The 24,191-nt window shown below is 38.5% G+C and overlaps 1 protein-coding gene across 3 annotated transcripts; it reads left to right on the forward strand.

The window, feature by feature from the left end:
- The first annotated feature begins 37 nt into the window (after nt 1–37).
- Nucleotides 38–22,332, forward strand: LOC123937383 (alcohol dehydrogenase E chain). 3 transcript variants are annotated; one of them, XM_045998197.1, is made up of 10 exons: nt 38–282; nt 5,170–5,241; nt 9,806–9,907; nt 10,398–10,536; nt 12,848–12,935; nt 13,032–13,251; nt 15,407–15,667; nt 17,883–18,018; nt 18,623–18,761; nt 21,921–22,332. In XM_045998197.1, the coding sequence occupies exons 2-10, from the start codon at nt 5,224–5,226 to the stop codon at nt 21,943–21,945; spliced, it is 1,128 nt and encodes a 375-aa protein (XP_045854153.1). In that variant the 5' UTR covers nt 38–282; nt 5,170–5,223; the 3' UTR covers nt 21,946–22,332. The 3 variants fall into 3 exon arrangements, with proteins under 3 accessions (XP_045854153.1, XP_045854151.1, XP_045854150.1); XM_045998195.1 differs by having other exon boundaries at nt 5,173–5,241; XM_045998194.1 differs by lacking the exon at nt 38–282 and having other exon boundaries at nt 5,106–5,241.
- Nucleotides 22,333–24,191: the final 1,859 nt, after the last annotated feature.

Below are 24,191 nucleotides of genomic sequence, written 5' to 3' on the forward strand. Positions count from 1 at the left end.
AACTCTCTTTTATAAAGGAATATACTGCATTCCAGCCTGTCTTTTAGAGTCTACTTTACCAAGGTCTGAATTTAGACTCAGGAGAAAAACTTATTCCTTAAGTTGTTTTTTTTAGCATTCTTCCCTTCTCCTCTCTGCAACTTAGATTCCAGACAAGGCATTTCATGAAGATACTTACTTTTAACATTAAAGTAAACAACATTGGTTCTGTTTTGAGACTACAGTGATCTACTTTAAGACAACTAGAGTCTGCCAAGATTACCACAATTCCTGGATTTCCAGGTGAGTAGTAAATCAGAAACATCAGGCTTACATAAGAATGATCTTGCTTTTTCTCTGATTTGCCTTCATTGAAAAGAAAATTTCTTATGTTTGTTGACATAGTAAATGCCTTAAAAAGCTTACCTGGACAATCTTTCACACAGCTGTGCAAACCAGGATTTTTTTTTTTTTTTAATTTCCACTTAGCATGCAGTTTACACCAATAAGCAAGTTCTCTCTTTGTTGTTTATGCTAGCAGCACACAGAATGTCTTCTGGATTGTAAGTCAGAGAAAAAGGAAAAACACCCAAGTCCACATACATGACCATTAAACTCTACAAATACCAATTCGATTAATGCTATAGTATAACTATTACACTTTTCATTCTTTCTCATTCCAATAATTCTATCTGTTCTTATGCAACAGCCCATTTCCAGGTTCTTGCAAGTTTTATACAAATAAAACTTCAGTGCAGTCACTGCTTTCAGATCTTTAGTGGTTACTTGATTAAGGTTTTGTTCTACTCATTTCCTAACAAAATTAAATATTTAACTATTATGTAATTATTGAATATAGACTTTGATTCATTCTAACTCAGCTTCTGAGAGTAATTTTCTTATGAGTCTGTCAAATTTTTTAAATCACATTAGCCTTTTCTTTTTCTAATCCTAGACCAGCTTATATATTATTCATAAAGTGTAAAGGTTAGCTAAGTGATACTTCGTACTACTCTTTATAGTTAATTGTCATAATATCACTGAAATAGATCACAACCACCAGAACTACCTGGCAAGTAGTTAACAAGTTCTAACTCTTGAAACTCTGAGGTTTGCTCTCTTCCCAGCAAGCCTTTTGGAGCTGACTAAATCTAGGTCCCATCTAGGGTGTCCACGAGCCTCTGTTCGGGCTCATACAGAAGGAGAAGCAGGGTAATCCCATAACTAACCACCTGAACTAGCACACTTCTGAAAACAAGGGGTAAGCTATTATAATCACTCTGGGATAACAGTCAATGTCTCTGGCACACTGAGATGTGTTATTATCAAGCTGTCACTGTTCAAGCTCTAGCAGAGGTCTGAACTGAACCGTGAACTTATCAGTCATCCTAGAAATATTATCTGCAATTTCTCAGGAGACTAACAGGCATGGTAAGCAAAAAAAAAAAAAAAAAAAAAAAAGAAAGAAAGAAAGAAAAGGAAAAAAGAATCAGGTCTCCTGTTTCCATGAATATAAGATGTATAAATTCAGAGGTGACAATTTGGGGGCAAGCCAGCCAAAGTAGAAGCTCTTAATCTTAGAAATCAAATTTTTCATTGCCGGCACCCTGCTGCTCATCACCTCAGGCTTCAATTCCACGGCACCTCCTGCCCGAGACCTGCAATTGAAAATGAGGCATCAGTGCTAGGTTAGCTGGTACCCCCAAGCCCTAGGAGGACTGTGCAGGCTTTGGAAACCCTATGTACCTGCTTCATATAAGAAGAGGTTTGAAGCTGGAGGGAGCACAAATACAAAGAGATGGAAAAAGAAAAAAGGGGCTAGGGAGTGAAAGAGAGTAGTGTATCAACACATTCACTCTATGAATAAGAGGAGTTCCAGAATGAATGAAAGAACAGAGAAGGCAGGGTGGGAGAGGGAAGGAAAGAGTGAGTATGAATAAAACAGTTTAGGTAAATTAACTGAAAAGTGAATCCTCATTTTGTTTAAAACCACTGCATGCCAGAAAGACAGCATGCTCCTTTAGTCTGACCCAGAACAGATCACTGTAAAACTGTAATGTGAAGGAGGAGGAAGAAAGGAGCTGGGAAGGGTGGAGTGTGAGACGTCAAGCCTGGGAATGCGGCAGCCACCAGAAACTAGAAAAAGCAAGGAATGGAGTTTCTCTTCCAACCTCTGCTGACACTTGATTTCAACCCAGTGATAGTGACTTCAGATCTTGGGCCTCCAGAACTGGGGGAAAATAAAACTCCACTGCGTTAAGCCTCCGGGTTTGTGAACATTTGTTACAGCAGCCACTGGAATTCAATACCACAGGTTGCCCCAGGGGCAGAGCACACCCAGGCCATTCTGGAGCAAGTCAAAACTCCAGGTGGGTTTTCTCTATAAGACAAAATAGGGGGGATGGTTGATAGCATCTATTTGTCCTAAGTGGTGAATTAGACCACTGGAGACACTTTGGGCATTGAATTGGTTTTAAGTATAAAAACAAAACCAAGCTAGGTTTTTTTTTTTTTAAATTCATCAATAATATTTTTTAAATTTTATTTTCAGTGTTCCAAGATTCATTGTTTATGCACCACACCCAGTGCTCCATGCAATACATGCCCTCCTTAATACCCACCCGCCTCCCCTCCAAATCCCTCAGTTTGTTTCTCAGAGTCCACAGTCTCTCACGCTTCATCACCCCCTTCAAGTTCCCCCAACTCACTTCTCCTCTCCAACTCCCAATGTCCTCCATGTTATTCCTTATGTTCCACAAGTAAGTGAAACCATATGGTAAGTGACTCTCTCTGCCTGACTTATTTCACTCAGCATAATCTCCTCCAGTCCTGCCCATGCTGACACAGAAGTTAGGTATTCATCTTCTGATGGAGGCATAATGCTCCATTGTATAAATGAACCGTATCTTCTTTATCCATTCGCCCGTTGAAGGGCATCTTGGTTCTTTCCACAGTTTGGTGACTGTGGCCATTGCTGCTATGAACATTGGGGTACAGATGGCCCTTCTTTTCACTACATCTGTATCTTTGGGGTAAATACCCACTAATGCAATTGCAGGGTCATAGGGTAGCTCTATTTTTTAATTTCTTAAGGAATCTCCACACTGTTATCCGAGTGACTGCACCAACTTGCATTCCCACCAATAGGGTAAAAGGGTTCTGCTTTCTCCACATCCTCTCCAACATTTGTTGTTTCTTGTTTGTCAATTTTTGTCTAACTGGTGTAAGGTGGTATTGATTACGTCTTAGAATATAAGAGAGGTTCGGTGGGGTGAGGTCCAGGGCCAATGACCAAGAAAGAATTCTTGAGACATCGTCAGTGCCAAATAGTGGTTTATTAAAGAATGGGGACAGGACCCATGGGCAGAAAGAGCTGCTGCTCTGGGGCTGTGAGGAGTGGTCCGTTATATACCTGCAAGTGGGAGGGAGTCAGGGATGGTGTAAGTCTCTAAGGAATTTTGGAAACAAGGTTTCCAGGACCTTGAGGGGCTGTTACGGTTGGGGAAAACATTATTCATTACTGGTAATAAAACTTTTGTCCTGAGACCCTTTAGATCAGTGGGCCATATGCTTGGGGATGATTGTCAACACTATCTTGGAGGGTTTAGAGATAAAGGAAGTTTTCAAAGAAATTGTTAAAGTAGACTTACAGGATCCTCGTTGGGCATAGGGGTCCGTCAGTCTAGGATAGCCCTTTGCCCTTAGCAAAGCCTTAAGGTGGAGAATCCCTAGAGAAATCACTCTGCCTGTTTCAGGGGCTTATCAGTGTACAATTTTGGTAAAAATGAAAATGAAAAATCAAAAACTAGAAAAATGATGAGGACAAAAGAGTTGGTCATATTCTAGGACTCATAGAATACAAAATAAATGGGAATTCTAAAACAAATTTCATAGCCTTGCGCAAATAGGTGGTTGTGGCTGATCATCACATTTTCAGTGACTTTATCATATCAGGATTCAAAAGGTACTATATTTTGAACCCCTTGCAAGTGCTCTGGAAAACTGCTGGAAGGCACATGAACAGTGTGCAAAACATTGCAGATGAGGCCTGCATTCAATCTGTAATGGAAAAGAGCAACGGGGCCCCGTTAGTCATCTCTCCACTTCTCCTCTGTTGATTCTGGATCTTTTCCTTTCTTATCAACCTCCTTAAACACACTCATTCCAGTGCTTTCTGTCAGCAAACTGCGACCATTACAAAGACAACAACTCTGTCTATGTAAATACTTTTGTTTACTTGAGACACTTCCAGGAGGACTCTTGGTGAGAAGAACTGTCTTAGTTTCCAGTAAGGGAAATAGAAAACTATTTCAAACAAAGGGGATTTAATACAGAAAACTGGTGGCACAATTGCTGGAAAGCTGAAAGATCACAGAAGGCATGTTAAGGCCACACAGAACATGAAGAACATTCCGCCCCTGGAGTGCTCAGAGAACAAGAAGAAAGAGGTAATAAGGTAGACAGCACTGAAGCCTTAGTGAGTAGTAGAGAGTAATACGCATCCAAGTTTGTCCTACTTCAGGCTCTCTTGCAAGCGCTTTAAAAGGATGATCTGTTTTCCTCAGACAACTCCTTGAGGAAGGTTAGTCATCCTCATTTTATAGATAACAAAACTGAGACCAAAGACACTTAAATATAAAGTCCAAGTGCACACAGCTGGTATGGTTAAGGTCTGCCTGGGTTGCCTGGGTGTCTGCCTTCAGCTCAGGTCATGCTGCCAGCGTCCTAGGCTCAAGTTCCACATTGGGCTCCTTGCTCAGTGGGGAGCCTGCTTCCCCCTCTGCCTGCTTGTGCTTTCTCTCTCTCTGTCTCTGACAAATAAATAAGTAAAATCTTTAAAGATTAAGAAAAAAAAGAAGTTGGACATTAGTGCAGGCAATGAGAAAACAGAACTCCGAACACCTTATGTGGGATTGAGAGAGAAGAAATATGGTATGCAGGAAAAAGAGGGAGATTAAAATTTATATGTAGGGAAATATTTAACCTAATGAAATCAAGATATTAATTGAAGTTGTCATATTGCAAACAAAGTCATGGTATGAACGCTGGCTCGGTGACATTTTCTTTCTGATTTGACTTGGCTGGAGAATAAACTGAGGAGATTGGCTTAAAAACCGCAGATCATGTGGGTGCAGTGGGTTGTTACAGAAGCAAACAATCTGTGTAACGTATCAACTTTATGTACTCAAGCAGAAAACAGTATAAGGATTCACCAGTCTCCTGCCTTGAAGAGAAAACGGAACCATGAACACAGCAGGAAAAGTAAGCAAAAGAACTTTTTTTTTCCTTTTGGAAATATATTCTTATTATGTCATACACAAAGAGAGAGTATTAATGAATAATTTAAAATTCACATGAAAATTAGAAATAATATGTACTGAAATACAACAACATTATGTGCTTCAATATGCTATTCTACTACACTACAATGACAATAGACTATTCCTCCGTTAAGAGTACTTTATAGACTGTGACAACACTGGGACATATTTCTTGTAAATTATTTTGAAGGATAAATTATAGTTCACTTATAGTTGATGAGTTTCAGAACACTTTTTTCTAAAAAAATTAGCTCTTTGTTCACCTGAGTGTCCTGTCTGAATTCAATTTTAAATATTATGCAACGGCAATTTAATGTTTCCTATAGCATTTGCTGTAACTTGAGGAAGTCACACGAGAAAACTAAAAGTGCCTTCATGGAATCATGCAAAATACCTGTTTATGCATTGTCTCCCCATCTGTTCAATTAAAAGGAAAATTATTTTTCAAAATTGTCTTGTTAATAATTGGCTTATGCAAAGTTTCATGTAAAAACCAGTGGAGGTTTTTTTTTTTTTCTGTTAAATTCGGTGATCTTTAAATTTAATTTCCATTTAAAAAAAAGGCAATTCCTAAATATCTTTATCAAGAATAAATAGTATCTGTACTAAGAGTCTTGACTTCCTATATTAATGTGCAGTAGATATGGCCAATCACTAATAATTTGCAAACCTAAAATTCTATGTTCTTAATCAAGAAGTTATCTTTATATTAAGACCATAATATAAATGTGTTATTTTTTGTAATCATATTTTTAGGAACACAGGGAAGTTAAATCTGACAAAAGGTCTATGACAGGAATTTGATTCAGAGAACTTTATCCTTTTTTATCTTGAAGCTTTATCCTTTGAAGCTTCCTCTCTTACAAAATGCATATTGATTTCAAAGCATTAGAATCATCAAGGTTAAGCAAGCCAATATCAGCATGCAAATTCTGAATTAAAAGGGTCCTATTGGGGCGCTTGGGTGGCTCAGTGGGTTAAAGCCTCTGCCTTCCGCTCAGGTTGTGATCCCAGGGTCCTGGGATTGAGCCCCACATCCGGCCCTCTGCTCCGTGGGGAGCCTGCTTCCTCCTCTTTCTCTCTGCCTGCCTCTCTGCCTACTTGTGATCTCTGTCTGTCAAATAAATAAAATAATTTTTATAAACTTAAATAAATAAATAAAAGGGTCCGATTGTGCATAATCCAGGAAATTTCCATAGAAATCCTATGGAATAATGTCCTTTCCATGGTTTTTTTTGTTTTTTTGGTTTTTGTTTTAAACAAAAAAATAGTAAGAGTGACACAGTTTGAATCACTTATTAGCACCAGGAACACAGATAACCGATTCCAAGTCTTCCACGGATTCGCGTCTATTTGTTCAGTGTGCTCATGGGGGCAGAGAAACACGCATGTGGTCATGCAACATAAACAATTCATGTTGTTTAACTGCTCCATTGCAAAAGCCTGTGCAGGTGTTTCCAGTATAGGTGTTATGCTAGGAGTGGACCCCACCCACAGTATGCTATCTTGCTAAGAGAAAGTAAAGATTCAGAGGTTTCTACACACACTGGGATACAACATTCCTGTTGCAACTCTCTTTATTTTCATTCATTACTAGTTACCCTTTACAATGACATTAGGATTCAAATGAAGAATAGTTAGGAAAAAGGAAAGTTAAATATGCCAAAACTCAGCTTAAAAGAAGGAGGTCAGAGAGCAAAAGTGTAAACCGAATGTATTAATGAAAACAATCCTCTTCCTTTGGATGCAACATCAATCACTTTTAGCTTTGTGCAACACCATTTATGTTTATCCTTCCTGCATTCTATTGTCCTCAAATGCTAAGAGGCAATAATATCTATTTTATAAGGTGGTTATGAAAACTTAATAAATCAATACTGTAAAACACTTAGGATAGTGCCTGGCACATAGAAATAATTCAATAAACATTAGTCACTGCTATTATTTTTTTTAATTTTTTATTTCTTTTCAGCGTAACAGTATTCATTGTTTTTGCACCACACCCAGTGCTCCATGAAATATGTGCCCTCCCTAATACCCACCACCTGGTTCCCCCAACCTCCCACCCCCTGCCCCTTCAAAACCCTCGGGTTGTTTTTCAGAGTCCATAGTCTCTCATGGTTCACTTCCCTTTCCAATTTCCCTCAACTCCCTTCTCCTCTCCATCTCCCCATGTCCTCCATGTTACTTGTTATGCTCCACAAATAAGTGAGACCATATGATACTTGACTCTCTCTGCTTGACTTATTTCGCTCAGCATAATCTCTTCCAGTCCCATCCATGTTGATACAAAAGTTGGGTATTCATCCTTTCTGAGGGAGGCATAATACTCCATAGTGTATATGGACCACATCTTCCTTATCCATTCATCCGTTGAAGGACATCTTGGTTCTTTCCACAGTTTGGCAACCGTGGCCATTGCTGCTATAAACATTGGCATACAGATGGCCCTTCTTTTCACTACATCTGTATCTTTGGGGTAAATACCCAGTAGTGCAATTGCAGGGTCATAGGGAAGCTCTATTTTTAATTTCTTCAGGAATCTCCACACTGTTCTCCAAAGTGGCTGTACCAACTTGCATTCCCACCAACAGTGTAAGAGGGTTCCCCTTTCTCCACATCCTCTCCAACACATGTTGTTTCCTGTCTTGCTAATTTTGGCCATTCTAACTGGTGTAAGTTGTATCTCAATGTGGTTTTAATTTGAATCTCCCTGATGGCTAGTGATGGTGAACATTTTTTCATGTGTCTGATAGCCATTTGTATGTCTTCGTTGGAGAAGTGTCTGTTCATATCTTCTGCCCATTTTTTGATATGATTATCTGTTTTGTCTGTATTATCATTTGCAAATATCTTCTCCCATTCCGTGGGTTGCCTCTCTGTTTTGTTGACTGTTTTCTTTGCTGAGTCACTGCTGTTATTACTGTTGCTGCTACTACTATTTAACCTTTGTTAATTTTTCACTACCATGGGGTAGCAAACAAATAAAGTTGGATGATTCTTTTTTAAATTGGATTCTCTGGCAGCCAGCTTTGTGACTTTTGGGAAAATTATTCAATTAATTACTGAGTCAATTGAGCTCAATCTTTTTAGCTGTAAAATAAGACCAAAAATTCAATAATACTGCCGTGCTAGCATCTTTACAAGGTTTACAGATCAAGCATGTAATTCACCCAGAACAGAATCCTATAATTAGGACCTATCTACCATTAGTGTGTTATTTCCAAGAGCTTTCACATTTTTTGTGGCATTGACCATAGCAAAAACCTTGCAAAGTGGAAGGATTTGACATATAAAGAATGAAAATGAATTGTCAGAAGGATAAATTTCTATTGAGGATTTTTTTTTTTTATCATATTGGCAATTACATTAATTCTTTCTGGGAAAAGCTCCCTTACCTGTATAAGCTCTGCAACAATGAAGACAAGTTTTTTGTTTTTTTGTTTTTTGTTTTTTGTTTTTTGTTTTTTTTGAGGGCTCCGGTTCTTTTATTCTTTGTTTTTTAAGAGAAGGAACACAAGCAAGTGGAGTGGGAAGAGGGAGAATCAGGCCTCCCGTTGAGCGGGGAACCCAAAGCGGGACTTGATCTCAGGACCCTGGGATCATGACCTGAGCCGAAGGCAGACGGTCAACGACTGAGCCACCCAGGAGCCCCAGGACAAGATTTATATTACATTCCCAAGCACTAAAAACATGTTTTCACCTTTTTATTTTTAAGAACGTCCATGAGTCGGCTGTGCAAGCTAGAAATTCAAGCACACCATTCTCCCATTTTTAAATATATATGTACAAATTTGGGTGGGTGTGAGTGGGTGTATACAGCTATAACCTCGGCAATTTTTGTTGCAAATCTAATATGGAAGGAATTTCTACACATAAATTTGATGAAAAAGACAGTACTACCAAAGCTAACTGTCAAATGAGTGATGCAAACAAGTAGAACACACAAGCAGTAGGGAAGACAAAGTCAAAGGAAGAGAACAGGCAAATAGAGAAAAAGAAGGCATTGTAGGTAGGGAGGCAAATGTACAAATGAAATCATAAAGTTAGATCGTTTGGGCTTCAACAGAGAACTGAGCAAGAAGGCAATAGATTTCATGTGAATAGCACTACACCTGTCAGCGAAATTATTTCGATTTAGAACTTCATGCACTAGCCAACAGTTGTGGATAAACAACCAATTTAAGGACCACAGTAAGAAATACGAGGAAGAAACATCCCTTGGAGAAGAAAAACCAACATACAGAGACCTAAAAGAATATATTCCCTTTTATCTCAATATCTCATTGTAGTTATTTCTGTTTCTCTTTCCTTATGTTATTGCTTTGCCTGTTGTTTAAAAAGGTATTTTTATTCTCTTTGTAAATCAGAGATCCTTTACTTCTATGGAACTCTTATTAGTTTCCAGACATGGGGATAGATGTTGCACATAACAAAATGAAAGTCACTCTCCTTGACTTTAAGAGTGGGGAAAAACTGGTATCATCGTTCTATTCAATTTCCAGGTAATCAAATGCAAAGCAGCTGTGCTATGGGAGATAAAGAAACCCTTTTCCATAGAGGAGGTCGAGGTCGCACCACCCAAGGCCCATGAAGTTCGTATTAAGGTGAAACATTTTTCCATTTCTATTTAGTTTTAGGTTTAACAATTTCAGAAAATAGCAAAAATGGAAATTAGCAAAAATCCATTAAGAGGCACTTTTTATATGGTGATCCAAGCAGTGGAATTACATTTATTGTCAAGGAAAGATGTACATACAAATCATCAAACTTTTAAGAAGGAGCCAAAGAGTATATACAGTATAATCCTAATAAAGTAAAAAAAGAACTTATGTGTTTGTACAGGAAAAAAGCACAAAGGGATATACATCAAGATTTTGAAATCAATTACCATCAGATGGTAGAACTTAAGTGACAATTTTCTTAGTGTTAACCTGAAATTTCTACTTCTATAAAAAAGGATACATTTTTGTATATTAAATAAGACTTAAATATTTCAGAAACAACTATTTTGTGGTCTATTCCAAATTGTTTGGGAAGGAAAAGGAAAGGGTCCTAATCTTTTCTAAATCTAATTATCCTCCCTTTATTGTGTAGATGGTGGCCTCAGGAATCTGTCGTTCTGATGATCACGTGGTTAGTGGAGCGCTTGTCTCACCTTTCCCTGTAATCTTGGGCCATGAGGCAGCTGGCATTGTGGAAAGTATTGGAGAAGGAGTGACTACAGTAAAACCAGGTACAGAATTCACACTTAAGGAATGTGTCTCAGCTCCAGACCCCAAGATCATCCAGCCTGGAAAGACCTTATAGAAGGTCATGGCAGAGCTGGGACTAGAACATAGGTCTCCTCCTTTCTTCCCTCCCTGTCTGACTCAGCTATGTGTGCATTCATGCCCTCATAAATTCTCTCCTTTAGTAAGGGCCTTTTGAGTACCAACTAGATGTCAGACAGCAGGTTAGATCCTGGGGACACATCAGGATCAAAAGAGATGCAGTGCCTGCCAAAGTTAAGAGATTGTAAACAAATAATTTCCATTTTACTGCTGCTGAGTGCCATCTTCTGTCAGGTCCAAAGAGAATGACAAATGAAACAAAATAAGAAAAATTAAGACTATGTCCTGACCCTCCAAATTAGTGTATGGAAACTCTTCCATACTGATTTCACAGGATGGGGGCCATGAGGCTATGATTAAATCAACATGGTCTCCTCTTAGATGGGAAGAGGAGCCCATTCACTGATTTCCTCTTCCAATATGGCCTCCCATTTTGAACTTGAAATGAATGAGACAGTCTAGATGGAAGAGAAGGAAGTATACCCAGCAGAAAACATCCTGCCGTAAACAATATCTGTTTTAGTACCTTTAAAGTGGTTAAATGTGATTGGTAAAAAGTGCAACTTTATCTTTAAAAGATTTATTTATTTATTTATTTGACAGCGAGAGAGAGAGAGAGATCACAAATAGGCAGAGAGGCAGGCAGAGAGAGAGAGGGAAGCAGGCTCCCTGCCGAGCAGAGAGCCCGATATGGGACTCGATCCCAGGACCCTGAGATCATGACCCGAGCCGAAGGCAGCGGCTTAACCCACTGAGCCACCCAGGCGCCCGCAACTTTATCTTTAATATTTATTTTATCCTATAGGATATCTTATCCTAATAGTTTTGCAATTAAAGGGTGAATACATAGAAAATTTCCATGTCATCATCTCCATATAAAATTTATGTATTAAATGTTATGACCTAACCACTTTTCTGGGTCTTGTGGATAGGTCGCTTAGGTGATTAAAAATAAAAATTCTGTCTAATTCTAAAAAATCACTTTAACAGTAAACGTGGCCTTCTCCTTACCAAATACTTAATTGGCCTATCAACAGAAAATAATAAAATAAGTCATCTGGCTTGAGTTTCAGCTCATAATCTTTCCTTTAGTTAGAAATAAATTAATAATAAATGATACACTTACTTTTTACCCCTGTTCCTTCTACCAAAGCAGAAAAAATAATTTACCAATTCAGTTGCCAGATACAAACATTCAAAAGTCAGTTTTTATCCTCAAAGAGTGTGCCTAACTCATTGTTGAGGTCTACAGAGGGATTTGGTGAATTCTTTTTCTTCCATTTTTGTTAGTTTCCCTTTAAAAAACAAAACAAGGGCGCCTGGGTGGCTCAGTGGGTTAAAGCCTCCGCCTTCGGCTCAGGTCATGATCCCAGGGTCCTGGGATTGAGCCCCGCATGAGCCTGCTTCCCCCTCTCTCTCTACCTGCCTCTCTGCCTACTTGTGATCTGCCTGTCAAATAAATAAATAAAATCTTGAAAAAAATAAAATAAAATAAAATAAAAAACAAAACCCTAAATGCATAGTCACCCTGAAAAGCCAAGAAATGGTTACTGAAATATACATTTTTTTAAAAGATTTTATTTATTTATTTGACAGAGAGAGATCACAAGTAGGCAGAGAGGCAGGCACGGAGAGGAGGAAGCAGGCTCCCTGCTGAGCAGAGAGCCAGATGCGGGACTCAATCCCAAGACCCTGAGATCATGACCTGAGCCGAAGGCAGAGGCTTTAACTCACTGAGCCACCCAGGCGTCCCTGAAATACGCATTTTTACTTCATCCCAAACTATTAAAACTACTGAGATCTACCAGACATCTAATGGAACGATGGCAGCCTGCTCACAGCTGAAAGTTGTATTTACAGTTACAGTGAGAATATTTAAGGTTTAATTATCAAGGATTTCTGAGATGATATATATAAAATCCCCAAGAGAAAAGGCACCCAATGAAAGAGAACTATTAACACTGGAGAAATAGTCCTTTAAATCCACACTGTTTTCTATATTCACATTTCCTCTTTGGGAATCTTCAGGCACACACAAACCCAGGCCATTAATGGTGCTGGCAGGGAGGGACCAGTGACATGGTGGTGACTGAACTCTATTTCTTGGAGATTTTCCAAAGACACACACCTCTAATACATACACATAAGCTTCCAGTTCTTACTCCCTTAATTCCTGAGTAGAAATTTAAGAAGAATGTGTTTTGTAACTTCCAGGTGACAAAGTCATTCCACTCTTCACGCCCCAGTGTGGAAAATGCAAAGTTTGTAAACACCCGCAAGGCAACTTCTGCTTGAAAAATGAGTAAGTTTCTGATACTCTCCTCACACAGCCAATGGATTTGTGTATAGGTTATGTCCCTGTCTCATGCCCTCTGTGTCTATGTGTTGTACTGGCCAGTCTGAGCAAGCCTCGGGGGTTCATGCAGGATGGAACTACCAGGTTCAGCTGCAGAGGAAAGCCCATCCACCATTTCATCGGCACCAGCACCTTCTCCCAGTACACAGTGGTGGATGAGACTGCAGTGGCCAAGGTCGATGCAGCCTCACCATTGGAGAAAGTCTGTCTCATTGGCTGTGGATTTTCTACTGGGTATGGGTCTGCAGTCAACGTTGCCAAGGTAGGAATGACAATGGGTGATAAAATTGGTTATACTCAGACTATTAGAAACTAAAAGGAGAGCCATTCCTCACAGTAATCAGAGATCACTCTTCATAGATTTGCTGGTAGCTTTCTGCCTTGTTACCACAATAACATTGATATACTCTACACAAATTTAGGATATCAGTTATGAGCACAAAAATGGCCTCGGAAGGAATTGAGGAGCATTTCCTAGAGAATTCATCTGTTTACCACAGATGAAAAAGCTATTGATGCTTAGTTAAGCAAAAGTAAAGTTGTAATTTTCACAATTATTATTACAATTATTCTTCTCTACTTGTTCTTTATGTGATCACTAAATTTTAGAGCTGGGAGCTCATTTAGTAATTTATTGTATTGCTAGCACCAACATGCATCAGGTAGAGTAGGTTCTGCGAGCTTCTGAGGCAGCAGAAGTCAATGAGATGAAGGGGTTGCCTCTGAGGAGCATCTAGCCCATGGATCCTCTACTCCCAGAATTGAGATCAGCAATAGATTCCAAAGCATTTACTGGCACACCTCCAAAGCAAGAGTCAGCAACCCACCCACTCTGTGGATCCCTGAAAGGGAAGTAATGAAGCTTCAATAATGCATTTGGCATTTAGTCCGGTCATTATGGGATTTCACTGCTGCATCTCATCTGCTGCCAAGAACACACACACACACACACACACACACACACACACACACACACAGAGATTTTAAAGGTGGCAGATTTTAAAGAGCAATTCTTTAAAGCCCCTTCTTCTCAAAGGGTTGGAAATCTCGCAGTATCCCTTCATTTTATGAAGTGGAGGCTCAGCAACATAAAGCTATTCGCCGAAAATCTCACAGCTGGTTAGTGTGAGAGCAGCAACTAGACTTTCTCTAAAAACTGCTGAATTTTAGGGGCACCTGGGTGGTTCAGTGGGTTAAAGCCTCTGCCTTCGCTCAAGTCATGATCTCAAGGTCCTGGGATTCAGCCCCGCATTGGGCTCTCTGCTCAGTGGGGAGCCGGCTTACGCCTGCCTCTCTGCCTGCTTGTGATCTCTCTCTCTCTGTCAAATAAATAGATAAAATCTTTTGAAAAATTGCTGAATATTAAATCATGATACAAAATACCTTCACCTTTAAATCAGAATCACAAGTCTCAAAATTTTTCTAAGTAAGGTAAAAAGTGGTCTTGTGTCCCACAGAATGATTACTTGGGACAGGAGAAATATTTTACCCACACGGAAGGCTGATTATAGCAGTTTAGATTTACTAACAGACCAATTTAAATCATTGAGAGCACTTGTTTTCCAAATTTCTGTGGCTCTAGCACTAAGTGCCTTGTGCGATTACATCATCTGTTTGAGAAGCAAGGGCACTCGTAATAATCAATCTTGGCCATTAATAAAATACAGACCAACTTTTCAATGCACTATTGTTTATTAGTACATTCTTAAAAGCAGGGATAACAACCCACAAGACCACAGCAGTCTCAAGCTGTATTATCTTAGTTATCTGTCAAATTTCCCCTGTTCTCAGGCTTTCCTCTAAGCTGAGGATAACTTTTCTATGTTTCACAGCTCATTTCTGCTCTCGTGATACTGGTCATGATATTGAAAGCTCATGAACCGAGGAATTAATTATTGAAGATCTGTTTGGATTATTCTTCAGTACGGTAGAATAATCTTTTCCACTGATTATTTCATTTCCCCAAACTTGCATTTCTGTGCATGATATAATAAAGCTGGGTGTTGATGGATTTGAGCTATTAGATTCTCTTCAAGATGGGAGTCACTGGCATTTAGAGCTTAAAGATCATCCAATGCACTGGCTCCAAACCTGGGCTTCCCAATGGAGTCATCTGGGAACTGGGTCCCACCAGCAGAGACTCTGAGGAAATTGATTATGAGCCGTGACCTGGGCACGGAGATGTTTTAAAGCTCCCCAGGTTGAGTCTTACGTCCAGCAGAGTCTAAAAACCACTCATCTAGTTCAACCCTCTTAATTTAAACACAAAGCAACTAAAGCCAAAAGAGATTTGACAGCTGGTTGGACCTAAGAGTTTGAATAGCTTCTCATAACGGACAAGGCATGGCACTTTCCTCAGCTTAGATACTTTCTAGTAATCATTATTTAATCCATTCTTGCATTTTCTGTAAATACAGGTCACCCAGGGCTCCACCTGTGTGGTGTTTGGCCTTGGAGGAGTCGGCCTGTCTGTGATCATAGGCTGTAAAGCAGCAGGAGCAGCAAGGATCATTGGAGTGGACATCAACAAAGACAAATTTGCAAAGGCCAAAGAGGTGGGTGCCACTGAGTGCATCAACCCTCAGGACTACAAGGAACCCATCCAGAATGTGCTGAAGGAAATGAGTGGTGGCGGTGTGGATTTTTCATTTGAAGTCATTGGGCGACTGGACACCATGGTATGTAACAGGAAATGCCCTGAGATACCAGTTTCTAAATCCTGTAGTGTACTTTTAGGCAGCAGAATATAACTATTATATATAAATAATATTTTTAAAACTATGAATGGTGGTTTTCTATCTCCTGTTGGTTACCTGGGATATTCAATTTTTTACTATGAGAAATCTTTAATTCCATCAGCTAAGCAAATCTGTCTCGATAGTTCCCCTTTAGAGAAGGAAGAGGGTCTTTTTTTTTTTTAATTAAGCCATTACAAATTTACTTTGTTAATTTTTAGTTAAAAAATTCAAATTCAGGGGTGCCTGGGTGGCTCAGTGGGTTAAAGCCTCTGCCTTCACCTCAGGTCATAATCCCAGAGTCCTGGGATCGAGCCCCACATCGGGCTTTCTGCTCGGCGGGGAGCCTGCTTCCTCCTCTCTCTCTGCCTGCCTCTCTGCCTACTTGTGATTTCTGTCAAATAAATAAATAAAATATTTTTAAAAAATTCAAATTCAAGTAAATATAGATAATATAAATTCTGTTTTCAGACTGCCAAGTTTGACTCTTCCCCACATTCTCAACAAAAATGGTTTAACAATTTTTTATGTTCTAATAAGTTTTGATTTCTTTTCATATATCATACTTTGGCCAGAAGGGATAATGGTCAATTTTAGACCAGTATCATTTTATCAACAGAAAATATTGCATTTTACCATTTACCACACTGCCCCATTTTGCCACAGCAGACAGCACAGTGCTTGGCACATAGCACCCAATATCTATGTGTTGGGCTGAATATTTTAGAAAGTCAAAAAATTTTTTCCACCAAAAAAATTTAAGAGATACATATCGCATAGCATGGTTTATAAATTACATGAGATAACACATGTAAAATACCTAGCACAGTGTCACCTGTCAGATGATAAGCCCCATAAACAGTAGCTAGTATTATTGACATGCAATACTGTTTCTTTTTTTTTTTAAAGATTTTATTTTTATTTATTTCTTTGGCAGATAAAGAGAGAGCACAAGCAGGGGGAACAGAGGGGGAGTGAGAAGCAGACTCCTTGCTGAGCAGGGAGCCCGATGTGGGACTCAATCCCAGTACCTGGGATCATGACCTAAGCCAAAGGCAGAGGCATAATAACCATCTGAGCTACCCAGGTGCCTTGCAATACTGTTTCTGATCTTGCAGTTTCCAATCACCTTTGGAATATACAAAACACTACTTTCAAATAATTATAAATATCATCAATTTCAATGAGGAACACATCTCCAGTTATAGTCCACCTAAACAATATTCTCTAGAATCCTACTGAAACAGTCTCCAGAAACCAACAAATCTAACTTTTGAGGTTCTCCAGTAAATCCCAGGAGTGCTGTAATAGGGAGCACTTCCCTAAGAGTTAAGCTCTTCGTAGCCTTGACTTGGGACAATATGCCAACTTCAAAGGACTGAAGTTCCAAGAGAATCCAACTTTATTCAGGGTGGTAGCATTTCTCCTTATGCCTTTTTTCTGTTGTTTTCTCTCTCTTTTCTTCTGTGAAATTGGATTGTTACTTCATAAGATACCAAATACCCAACAGCCACATGTTCTGAGGTTACCTGGTCTTATATACATCATATTCCGAAATCAAAGGATGAATCCTTATGTACTGCTGGGGCGGTGAGGTCCTCAACAATTCTTACAATGGAACATGTTTAAAAACTTGACTGGAGGGGGTAGTCTTTCTTGTGAAGTTCCAGGAGACCATCAAGTGGATAAGAGACCAACTTTGATGATGTAATTGACCTTATATCTTGTTTGCCATCAAAACACGTGGTTCAAAGTACTGCATTCAAAACATCGACTTGATAAATAAGTGAAAAATGACTTAATCAACTCATAGACTTCCTGAGAGCCATGTGATGACAAAACAATAATTTTACTTGAGGACTCAGACTTTATATAGATATGTTTGTAATGATGTTTGCCTCCATTATTTTATAAGGAAGAATTATGCATACACAAATTATTCATCCACTGGTCTCACTAAAAAAAGAGATTTTCTTGACATTTCCTAAAATCACAGCACGATTCTAGGCACAATGGGGAATAAGGAAACAAAAGACATTATCTCTTCCCCGAACACACTCACAATCTAACTAAATCAGTATTGCATGATACCATGCATCGTGAGTGGGAACTATCAGAAAATTCACTTTAATGATGCTAAATACTAATTTTATTCCAGATGGCTGCCTTGTCCTGCTGTCAAGAGTCCTATGGTGTAAGCGTCATTGTAGGAGTACCTCCTAATTCACAAAATCTCTCTGTGAACCCCATGTTGCTATTGACTGGACGTACCTGGAAAGGAGCAGTTTTTGGTGGTAGGTAGTTAGGCTTGATGGCTGAATCCTTATTAACCTCAGGAGTTCTTCCCTTTTACAAGTGACAAAACCAGGTTTTAAAAAACAACATGGTCAAAAATAAATTAAAATTCCTTTATAAGTTATAGGCTCTAAATCAAGTAGATTTATGGATCTGATGCACACAGAAGGTCCAAAGACACAATTTTTGGTGTTCCCATAAGTTACCTAGAATCTTCCAGTACCCTTCTTTTATACCCATGATGGCACAAGGCAATGAAATACCTCACAGGACCCAGGAAATCCATAGCAGTCATTCATGTGTGCTCTCATCACCTAAAATTAGGCTAAATTTTCTCCTTGATTTTGGGAATAACCACCTATGGTATAATTTCACTATGGAGAGCTAATAATTAAGAATCCTAGTTTATCCAGGTGTATTAAAAAAAAAGTCCAACATGGCAAAACGATATTGAAACACTATCTCTTATTAGCCTCAGTAATAGTAGTCTGTGGGACATAGCACTTTCTATAAACTTGCCTCTTAATTCTGCTTGGAAAGTCTCCCCTCCAATTCTCCTCTTACCCATGGCTGAAACTTATGATGATGTCATTTTCTTTTCAGGCTTTAAGAGTAAAGATTCTGTCCCCAAACTTGTGGCTGATTTTATGGCTAAGAAGTTTCCACTGGATCCATTAATAACCCATGTTTTACCTTTTGAAAAAATAAATGAAGGATTTGACCTGCTTCGCTCTGGAAAGAGGTAGATATTAAATTTCTTTTTATGGTGGGTATGGGTCAATAGAGAAAGAAGGTGAAAGAATGAAAAAATACTGGAGTTTCTTGTTTCTCCATTCGTAGTTCAGTATTTGGATATAAAGAACAATTAAGATTGTATTGTGAGAAACTAAAACAATTGCTTTTTAACTTCCTTTTCTACTGAAACCAAATTATTTTGGTTACAGTGACTCTGAATAATCAGAGCCACTCAGCTTTACTTCCTAAAGAAGAGTCACCCTTGCAAGGAAAAGAATCAGTCACACAGTCTGAACTATAACTTGAAGTCACTGCAGCCTCTGCCTGGCCACCTAAAAAGGTTGACCTTTAATGGCTACAGATAAATTTAAATTATATTAAGGGCCTATTTCATTACAGAAGCAGGTAGAACTACCTTGATATTTTTTTCTAAACAGATATCACTAATTTCTTCATTAAAAAACATCATTTTTTTTCAGTTTACAAAGAACTTTTCACAACTAAAAATTATAGGCATACCTTAGAGGTATGGTGGGCTTGTCTCCAGACCACTGCAATAAAGCACATATGCAGTAAAGTGAGTTAAAGGAAGTTTTTGCTTTCCCAGCGCTTATAAAAGTTACTTTTACACTGTACTGTAGTCTAGTAAGTGCACAATAGCAATATGTCTAAAAAACAGTGGACATGCCTTAGTTAAAAAATATTGTGTTGCTAAAAAATGCTAATCATCATCTGACCTTTCAGTGAGTTGTAATCTTTTTGCTGGTGGAGGGTCGTACCTCAGTGTCGTTGGCTGCTGACTGATCGGGGTGGGAGTTGCTGAAGTTTTCGGTGATTGTGGCAATTTCTTAAAATAAGACCGCAGTAAAGTTTGATTCTTCTTTTCACTAGAACACTTAGAGACCACTGCAGTGTTATTAATTGGCCTAATTCAATATTGTTGTGTCTTGGGTGATAGTCCCAGGAAATAGAGGGAGATGGGAATGGCCAATAGCAGTCAGAATACACACAATACTCATGGATTAAGTTCACCGTCTTCTATGGGCACATTCATGATAGCCCCAAAACAATTACATAATACATAACAATTAGCTAATAACATCGAAGATCACTGATCACAGGTTACCATAACAAATATAACAACAACGAGAAAGTTTGACATATTGTAAGAATTACCCCCAATGTGACCCAGAGACAGGAAGTGAGTAAACGCTGTTGGGAAAAGTAGTAAGGGGAGACTTGCTCAACGCAGTCACCACAAACCTTCTATTCATAAGGAACGCAGCATCTGCACGGAGGAAGAGTGAGGGATGCCTGTGGTGTAAAGGGGAATGCTCTTTTAAAGGCTGAAGTCTTACATTTTCTTCCAAGATTAGGAAAATAAGCCAATTCCATTTCCTACCTTTAACATTTAACTATAGTGACCACTTAAGAAGAATTTCGTCTGCATTTATACCTGAGGTATAACTTGAACTAGGCAGTTATAGCTAACTCCCACCTTCTAGTTGCATCGCCCATACTTTTTCTGCTATCTCACACTTTCAACTTTAAGTAAATTTCTTCAGCACCCACACTCATAACATACTGGGCAGTCTGACAAATCTTACCGAGAAAAGAGAACACCAGATTTCATCCTTTCTGGAAAGTAATTTGGTTAATTTGCACCAGAAACCTTTAATAAACTCAGATCCTTAGTCCCAGCCATTCCATTTCTGGGAAACTATTCTACAGAAATAATCAGAGACACAAATATACATCTATTTAAGCACAGTCATCTATTATCTATATTATCAAAACTTAGAAACATTCTTAAGTCCAACATTAAGGGGATGGTTAAATAAATTCCGACAATGTACTAGAAATCAATGAAGCCATTAAAAAGAAGTTATTTCATGAAATTTGGAAATTCTCATATCGTAATTTTAAGTTACAGAATTGAGAATACAAACATATACAGGATGACCCCAAGTTTTCAATATGAGCAGTAAAAAATTGACATACTCTAAAAAAAAGTTGATCAAAATTCAAGAAAATATTAGCACTGATTATTTGTGGGTATGAGATTACAAGTAATTTTTATTTTCTTCCTCACATTTTGTTTCTAAAATTACATATGTTTTCCTTATTAAATATAAGAATATATATATATGCATGTATGTATTTAAGGCACAAAAACCATCTTTTTCTAAAAGTATATGTCCATCAGAAGACAGTTTTTAGGAAAGACATTAGTTCTAGTGTAAGTATTACATTTCTAATCTCCACAAGAATGAAGTTTCTGAATTCAACTTTATTATCTATTTCTAAGAATCCTTCAACATTTCTTTATCAAAGCTCTATGAGGGGCACCTGGGTGGCTTAGTGGGTTAAAGCCTCTGCCTTTGGCTCAGGTCATGATCTCAGGGTCCTGGGTTCGAGCCCCACATCGGGATCTCTGCTCAGCGGGGAGCCTGCTTCCTCCTCTCTCTCTGTCTGCCTCTCTGCCTACTTGTGATCTCTGTCTGTCAAATAAATAAATAAAGTCTTTAAAAAAAAGAAAAGCTCTATGAAACCTTCAATATGGTCTTTATTACATTATGGTTCCTTTAGGCAAGTTATCTATCATTTCGTAATTTCTGCAACTTTATATTTAGGTTTAAATTCTCACACCCTACACTAGATATGTGACCTAGAACAAGTTATAAACCTCTCTCTCAGTGTTTTTAATCTCTAAAAAGGAAACATTTTGACCTGCCTCCTAGCATGGTTGCTTCAGCTGAGGTTTAAATGATAAAATATATGAAGAGCATTTACAGAATATGTGACAAACAGCAAGAATTTATTACATGCCATTACCCATTGTTGTTTTGCATTATTATGCCAGATATGCATGCTCTCCAAAGTGATTTTTGGAGGATGTTCATATATAATGAAACCTAAATGACAATCCTACTCAGGATGTTATGATTGAGCTTAAGGCAGGGGAACACACAAGAGAGGACCAGCAAAAGAAGACCCACCATACTACTTGACTTGACGTGAATGCACAGGGATGCGAACAAAGTAGAGGGAACCACAAAGAGCCTCTCACTGCGACAAGGCTGAATATTCCTTGAACTCTCACATGGAAGAGGGTGGGTTATCTGAACAGTAAAACAACTAATATATCCTTGATTTCCTGTTGCAGCATCCGCACCATCCTAACATTCTGAGACCATATGTATGCCTTCATTGCAGCAGGTTTTTGGCTCATGAACCTTCTGGAACAAGCAGCCAAACAACATCACCAATTCTGTTCTTCAGAGATGCAATCAACAAATCTGCATGAGAGCTATCCAAAAGAAACAAAAATTCATGTGAAATCCTTTTTCAAGCCAATGTTTAAAATTCAAGTGAGAGCTAGATGAATCATTAGCTGCATAGTTGAGTCCAGTAAACTTTCCTTCTTAATCATTCTACTCATGTTGAATTATGGCATCTTTCCATTGAGGAAAGATAGGTATTTCTTTGACTTCTTGAATTTCTTGTACCTGTGCCTCCCTTAGGGGGAGGAGGTCTTCATTATACTTTATATGATACATAATAACCTCCAACATACATATGATGAGCTACTGTGCTTGAACTCTTCTATTTCTATTTCCACTGTCTATATTTTCCTTTTTATGAAATGTACCAAAGCCCTAAGGGAAACACTATTGTCTGGGAAAAGGATACACTTAGATTTACCAGTAGGGAAGGTCTAGAACTTCTATATACAGGGAATTTCCTTTTTTTTTTTTTTAATTGAAGTGTAGGGGCACCTGGGTGGCTCAGTGGCTTAAAGCCTCTGCCTTCGGCTCAGGTCATGATCCCAGGGTCCTGGGATCAAGCCCCCCATCAGGCTTTCTGCTCAGCAGTGAGCCTGCTTCCCCCCTCTCTCTCTGCCTGCCTCTCTGCCTACTTGTGATCTCTGTCAAATAAATAAATAAAATCTTTAAAAATAAATAAATTGAAGTGTAGCTGACATACAATCTTATATTAGTTTCAGATGTACGATATAGTGCTTCAACATTTATGTACATTATGAAGCGATCACCACAATAAATTTAGCTACCATCAGGCACTATACAAAGTTGTTACCATATTATTAACTATATTCTAAAATTGAGGAATTGTTTTAGGGAAATGTCACATATTTTTATATGACAGAGGGAAGTACACTTACTGCTTTTCATACTTTTCACAGTGAATATATCATTATTCTTTAAAACAGAAGCAGTTTCATGCTACATATGATAAATATGAGGTTCAAATATTAAATGTGAAAACTGAACTATTCCTGGAACCATATTCAAAAATCTGTAATTTTTTGGTACTTTATTGGCTACACAATTAATTATTACAATTAACTAAAAATGAGTCATAAGGTAATTAAAAGGTAATATGGTGGCTTGAAGTGTAGGGATTGGAATGAAGCAGCTGTGAACCCAATATGTAAAATGGGTAAATAAGAAATGCACAAACATCCAAAGTGATAGATTTTTTTAAGGTAAACATATATGCATATACAACCTAGAAGTTTTCTAGTAACTATCATGTCTTAAATCTATAATCCTGGAATTAATGTTATTTTTTTTGAATATGGAAGAGTCTGTGGTACTTACTCATTTGTCCGTGCTTTCCCACTCTCAAGGGAAGATTTGCACTTTAAGCTTTATCTCCAGATGTACTCTTTTAAGGGGTTTTGTCTCTCTCTAAAAGTGTTATTTGTTTTTGTGTCTACAGTTTGTGTGATATTGTGGAAAGGACTTCAGACTGAGAGCAAGTGATCTAGCACCACATAATGGTGACCTTCCCTAAGTCTCTCACCTTTCTGAGGCCGTTTCATCCATTGCTTTAAAGAATTACTCAAAACACAAGGCCCACGAAACCTTTGTGTTTGTTTGTTTTAAAGTATAAAAGATTAATTTAGTGCCTTTGACACACTTTTGATTGTGGAGGATGTATGTTATCAGCACTGACAGATCACACAAATACAAAGAACTCTAGCTTATGACAATATTAAGGGTTTATCCCAATTCTGCAGAACAGCTTCTAAAAGATGCTGTGAAGGCCTCAGAGCAGCTTGCTTCAGATAAGAGATTCTCCATTGACTGAAATGTCGAAGACCTAACACCTATGTGTTGACTATTAACCAACGATGAGTTTCCTATTAACCAACGATCGAGTATGGCACATGCACTTCACCCCGCATCACCACACTCACCAGGTGATTCTGGATTTTCTGTAGGCCAGGGCAGAGCAGATAACACCTGTCCACACCCCTATCTGACACATAGTTCATGGTCTCAGACCAACCCTTTAGTCACCACAAAAGTGGAAGGAAAAGAGAGGGACTGCTTTTTCACCAGTGCAGAAACGTGGAGGGGAAAGAAGCTTGCAAACAAAATGTGAATCAGTGTGATAAAATGATGCCCGT

This window comes from Meles meles, chromosome 2, assembly GCF_922984935.1.
Source record: "Meles meles chromosome 2, mMelMel3.1 paternal haplotype, whole genome shotgun sequence".
In the NCBI taxonomy this organism is placed as follows: Eukaryota; Metazoa; Chordata; class Mammalia; order Carnivora; family Mustelidae; genus Meles; species Meles meles.

Excerpts from the sequence above, each read along its gene's own strand:
- LOC123937383 (XM_045998197.1), top strand. Across the intron at positions 10,537-12,847 it reads AGTGACTACAGTAAAACCAG|GTGACAAAGTCATTCCACTC; the intron begins GTACAGAATTCA and ends TGTAACTTCCAG. Across the intron at positions 15,668-17,882 it reads TTGGGCGACTGGACACCATG|ATGGCTGCCTTGTCCTGCTG; the intron begins GTATGTAACAGG and ends ATTTTATTCCAG.